This window comes from Notothenia coriiceps, unplaced genomic scaffold (assembly GCF_000735185.1).
Source record: "Notothenia coriiceps isolate Sejong01 unplaced genomic scaffold, NC01 NC01_scaffold00001930, whole genome shotgun sequence".
NCBI classification, from domain to species: domain Eukaryota; kingdom Metazoa; phylum Chordata; class Actinopteri; order Perciformes; family Nototheniidae; genus Notothenia; species Notothenia coriiceps.
In genome coordinates, this window is record NW_011334631.1 from 323 (window position 1) to 6,335 (window position 6,013).

A 6,013-nucleotide genomic window follows, 5' to 3' on the forward strand; every position below is an offset into this window, starting at 1 on the left:
CCCTCACCCTCCGACTCTCTTCTCTCCTCGGGGTCCAGGCAGCCTAGCAGACGGAGAGCAGGTCGCTCTAAAGGTGTCTCTTTAAGGTGCTCGTGCTGCTTCTTGCTGTGGACGGTTCTGTCCAACATGTTGCACAGAATGTGTTTATCTCTAATAAACTGAGATGTGAGAACACCCTCGCTCTGAAGTGGAATCTGTTTCTACAGCGCTCGGCTGGGAGGATTCTTCAAAACCCCACCTAACGTCTGTAGCTCCTGCATGCTGCACAACTCCACACGACCTCTTTCACCAGCTCTCCACTTTAAGTGCAGTATGTAGTATTTTCATATTTTGTTAGTTTGTTGTAATAGGGTTACCATTTCTAAATAGCTGCAACAACACTCCTGTTCTCATATTATTTTGTTACGTATTCCTCTTTCTGTGTCTTTGTATGGACCAAATCTACCAGTGTGTGTGTGTGTGTGTGTGTGTGTGTGTGTGCATTTACGTTTTACTTGCAATCTGAAAACATAATTAAAATACAAATGCACACACACACACACACACACACACACACACACACACACACACACACACACACACACACACACACACACACACACACACACACACTCTGATTTGTTGAAAAATGTGTGAAAAGATATTTTTTAGAAACTTTTATTTTGTATTAAAGCAAAGAGTAAACAGTTTCCTCTCGATAATAAATGACCATGAAAACAGCGTCAGTATATTTGACATTGTATTCTCTTTGTGTTAGAGGGGAAGCAGGTGGATAGAGATCAGCCTCAGGTACAGGCTCTGCTACGGGAGGACCCTCAGGTACAGGCTCTGCTACGGGAGGACCCTCAGGTACAGGCTCTGCTACGGGAGGACCCTCAGGTACGGAGGCTGGCGAGGCTCAAACTGAACCTCCGTGAACAAACAATGCTGAAATAAACGTTTATCTTTCAAAGTTTTTGGTTAAATTTCAGTCTGAGGTCAGAAGTCCAAGACCCCCTAAGCCACAGAAACATCCTAGAGGCCAAATGGTGGTACTGCAGCTTCTGTGACGTCAATTTGGCCCAAAAATACTACCTTTATTTTGATTATTCAAGTGTCTTTACACAAGTCTTTCTTCAGAAACTGCGCCCCCTGTGGTCACTGCGGGAACAACAAATACAGTTTATTTTTCAATGTTCCTGGTTAACCTTCAGTCTGAGGTCAGAAGCCCGATCCCCCCTAGCCACAGCAGGTCCGTAGCGTCCAAACAGCTTCTGGGACTAAATACTATCTTTAGTTTGCTTATTAAAGTGTCTTTACAAAATCCAAGCCATAGTAGATCCTAGTGGCCGAACGTGGTACTGCAGCTGCTGTGACGTCATTTTGTTTGTCTTTACACGAGTCCTTCAGTCCGCTCTGCTGTATCCAGTTCTTATTATACATCCATGGGAAAAGCGCTATAAAAAGCCCGGCGCAGGAGCGTCCGTGGGGGACAATGATACGGCGTCTGCGTTGGTTGTGCCGGTTCGATCCCGCTGCTTCTGGTGTATCTTGAGGTGTCGTTTGCGCTCGTCGCTGCGGGCGAAGCTGCGTCCGCATTCGCTGCATCTGAAGGGTTTCTCTCCGGTGTGCGTGCGCACGTGCGTGGTCATGTGATCGCTGCGGGAGAAGCTGCGGCTGCAGAAGCGGCAGCTGAACGGACGCTGACCCGTGTGGATACGCAGGTGACGCGTCAACTCGTCACTGCGCGAGAAACAGCGCTCGCAGCCGGCGGACGGGCAGGAAAACGGGCGATGTTTCGGCGAAGTCCTGCACTTCTTGTTGGCTTTCTGTGAGGAGAGGAGAAGGAAGGCAGGAAGTCAGAAGAGGCGTTTATTTACAGAAACTTTCAACACGAGGCCATGAGTAAGGCATTCAAAGGGCTTTGTTTACCGTGGGTATGGTCCACAGTACTCACTCTTACGTGTCCAACACGTGTAATGTGTAAAGTAAAGCGCTTTGAGCACTTGAAAAAGCGCACTAATAAAACAATGTAATATTTATTATTATTACAACAATTATGTTTTGTTACAGTAAATGTGTAATTCAACATGTATAGGTTCTACTTTCTGGTTTATTTCTAGTCTTTTAATTGTTATTGTGCAATGCCTTGACTTTTTGTTCTGCTGCAACGCAAACGTTTCCCACATTGGGATCAATAAAGTACTTCTTATCATCTTATCTGATCTTACCTGGACGCCGGGGTAGGAAAGGGGCGGGGCTTGTGATGGGAACACCAGCGAATCAGAGGGGGGCGTCATTGTGTACCTCGTTGTCGAATGGGAGAAGACAGAAGAGTCTCCTCCACAGCTGATTGGCTCAGGAGGCAACAGCGATGATGATGAGGATGATGATGATGATGATGATGATGACGAGGGTGAGGAGGAGGAGGAGTCACACTGACCAATCCGGTGATGAGGCTGAGCAGAGGCTCCGCCCACAAGCTGGCGGGCTCGAATGAGAAGCGCCCGCTGTACGAGGGGAGGAGCTCCAGGTCTGTCAGACAGTCTGAGAGGAGAAGGAGAGGGGTCAGTACTTAGGGCCTAATCGTGACGTCTGTAGAGTGGGAATTGTAGTCCTTTATAGTGGTATAAAGGACTACAATACCCATGGTGCCTCCTAAAGAGACTGAGATTAAACGTGTCTGAAAGACGCCGTCGTTAAAGTTATTCAAGCCTTCACAGAAAGAAAGACAGAAACAAAGAGCAAGTTATTCTTTTGAGTTTTGCCTCTTTTGTTTGACGTGCGTTGACGTGCGTTGACGTGCGTAAAGGCCTGTTCTCTTCGTGGAATGTGTGAAAGGTTTATTAAACGCACGTAACACGTATCAGCTCACCATCGCAGGCCGACAGGAAGGACGCTGCCACAGGTCTTACGTCTTATATACTGATATACTGATTAGGTGTATTATGGTCTGTGAAACACATGTTTAAGGACCAGTTGCTCAGTTTGAGATCATTTGCATTCGGACATTCTTTATAACTTTATTAAATAAACTTGTTTTTGAATCATAACATTTCCACCAGTCAGTAAACAGGAAGTCTGCTGTGATTGGCAGAAACCGGTCAGCTGACTGAGTCTTCATATTTAAACATTAATAAATACTGCATTTTATTGATCTGCTTATTAAACTAATATTCATATTTATTCTTTTTGCATTTTGACCCATCTTTCAAACTTATTATTATTTACACTTGTTGTTGTTGTTGTTGTTGTTGTTGTTGTTGTTTCTGAAAAACTCTAGTATAAGGATCATATATAAATATGCCTGTTTCTGACTAAAACACATAAATGTATATTATACATTTATGTGTTTCACTAAGAAAACTATGTAATTAGTTAAAGTGATGAACCCAAGAAAGCATCATTATAATATCGTTTAATTAGTATTATAGTTTTTTAAGTTGTTTGTTTACATTTTAACTGTTTGCGGGACTTTAAACTGCAGATTAATATCTAAATGCTAATAATCCCTGCATGTCTCTCTTTCCTTGCACACTTTCATGTGTAATGCATGATGAATGTAAAACAGCTCCATTCAGACTGTAATGTACATGTGTGCCAGTAAAAAGTTCTCATATTCCATGTACTTGTGTACAGACTATTCTTGCACTATTTCTATTTTTATTTTATTTACTTGCACATCTCAAACACTCTCTTGCACTATTTTATCTGTGTTATGTGTTGGTTAGGGTTAGGACATATGACTTCATCTCCATATCTCCACTGTAGCTGCTGAGCACATGGTGAGAGAGACTTATCTTGAATGTTTTATAGTAAATGTGATGCATGAGTCTCTCTCTCTCCTCACCTCCGTGCTCCCGGAGCTCCGCGCTCTGCTCCCCGGCTCCCTGAGCTACTGAAGCCGCCAGCAGTGAGCCTCCAGCGGCCGCGTTCTGCAGCAGCGAGTGGAGCTCCTCCAGCCGGGAGAGGTACCCCTCCAGCGGGGAGAGGGGCGACGGGAGGCCGGCCTCCGACAGCTGCAGGGCGGACAACATCCTCCGTGAGAGAGGGGGGTCCGATTCCGGACCGACGAAAAAGTAAACTCCTAACACGGAGAAGAGGCGCTATTCCCGGGTTGCTGCTGCTCGGAGTGCCGGAGAAATCCAAAGCTCCAGGAATTTTTGAAAAATTATTTTAAATGTTATTCAGACTAAGTGTGTGTGTGCATGTGTGTGTGTGTGTGTGTGTGTGTGTGTGTGTGTGTGTGTGTGTGTGTGTGTGTGTGTGTGTGTTGTGTGTGTATTTGTGTGTGTTGTGTAGCCTATGTGTGAAGCTCCAAGAATATTTGAAATAGCCATGAATTTTAAATGTTATTAAGAAGCATATTTGAAATAGAGTTTTAAATGTTATACAGACTAAGTGTCGGTGTGTGTAGGTTTTTGTGTAGGTCGGTGTCGGTGTGTGTCGGTGTGTATGTGTGTGTTTTCACGTGTTGAACTTATGCAGGAGGATTCCGTGGGTTTATAAAGACTCATGTTGAGTGACGTATACATCTCCAAACACGGTCCAAGCGGAAAGCCCATATTTGGTCACAGCGGGGAGTCTCTCTCTCCGGTGTTTCCCGGTGCTCCCGGTGGTCCCGGTGCTCCCGGTGTGTGGAACAGGAGACCCCCCGGAGAGAGGGCCTCCTCCCCAGCAGGACTGCAGTCGGTCACCGGGAGTAAATAGCAGACATGACCGGAAGCACGGAGACACGTGACAGCCCGGATCAGTTTGTTTTTTAAGGCTCGGTGTCACGTGGAGGTCGGACAGCGACGTCATCACTTCCTAAAGCCTTATTTGGGGGGTTTTCCGGTCAGCTGATCTGAGACCAGGAACTGTGCCGAAGTAGCCTATTAGTATTTACCTTTATACAGTTTATAGTCTGTATAGTCTGTGGTACTTTATATACAGTCTATACTTTTCTATATTTGGTAGCCTATATATATACAGTCTATATAGCTTACTATATAGTCTATAGTTCTTAATATATACTGTCTATAGTAGCCTGTAGTCTATAGTTCTTAATATATACTGTCTATATAGTAGCCTACTTGCCTTAATATATGCAGTAGTACTTAGGCCTACCTTTATATATTTCCCTTTATAGATAGTACTTGCCTTTATACTGTTTTACGGACAACCAGAGATTAAATGTAAGCTCATGCTTCTTTGTAACTCACATGTTAATTCCCTGCACTATAGTTGCTTTCCAGGCTTGGTTATTGCCTTCAATTTGAAAACAAAAAAACGTAATTTTACCAGCTTCTACAACCTTAACTCCTGATGGACCACTGGTTTAAAATCCAAAATACACACACACACCAAAGAGCGCTTCACTGACCCTAATCATGGTGGTTTAAAACATATTAAATAGTAGTTTCTATCGCTCTATATTTTTCAGATAAGACTTAAAGTGTTAAAAAACAAAAGCACCGCTGGAGGATGCGGGCATCGATCCCGCTACTTCTCGCATGCTAAGCGAGCGCTCTACCATTTGAGCTAATCCCCCGATGACGACATGGAAGATACAGTGGTGGAATTTATACCGCCTAACAGACTATTGCGTAAGAAGGATTGGATGTCAGTTGAATACGAAAACTATGTCGGAGACTTTACAGAACAAACTGCTGCTAAACTAAACCGGGAAGTTGACTAATTACTGGACAAACTGCTGCTAAACTAAACCGAGAGGCTGACTAATTAATGGGAAAACTGCTGTTAAACTAAACCGGGAAGCTGACTAATTACTGGACAAACTGCTGCTAAACTAAACCGAGAGGCTGACTAATTAATGGGAAAAACTGCTGTTAAATTAAACCGAGAGGCTGACTAATTAATGGAAAAACTGCTGCTAAACTAAACCGAGAGGCTGACTAATTAATGGAAAAACTGCCGTTAAATGAATCAGGAAATAAATACATAAATAAATAAATACAGGCATAAATACATTCAAGAATAAATAAATGCATAAATAAATATGGATATAAGTGAATAAATGAATGAATAAACA

General features: G+C 43.6%; 1 protein-coding gene and 1 non-coding gene across 2 annotated transcripts; both read right to left on the reverse strand.

Moving 5' to 3' along the window:
• Nucleotides 1–641: 641 nt before the first annotated feature.
• Nucleotides 642–4,155, reverse strand: LOC104964749 (early growth response protein 1-like; the record flags this gene model as incomplete). Its single annotated transcript, XM_010793610.1, has 3 exons — nt 642–1,808; nt 2,211–2,526; nt 3,830–4,155. Coding segments are annotated over 3 exons (1,014 nt in total), but the record flags the coding sequence as incomplete, so codon positions are not given.
• Nucleotides 4,156–5,439: 1,284 nt separating this feature from the next.
• trnaa-agc (transfer RNA alanine (anticodon AGC)) lies at nt 5,440–5,512 on the reverse strand. The gene has a single exon. It is a non-coding gene; the product is annotated as a tRNA-Ala (tRNA).
• Nucleotides 5,513–6,013: the final 501 nt, after the last annotated feature.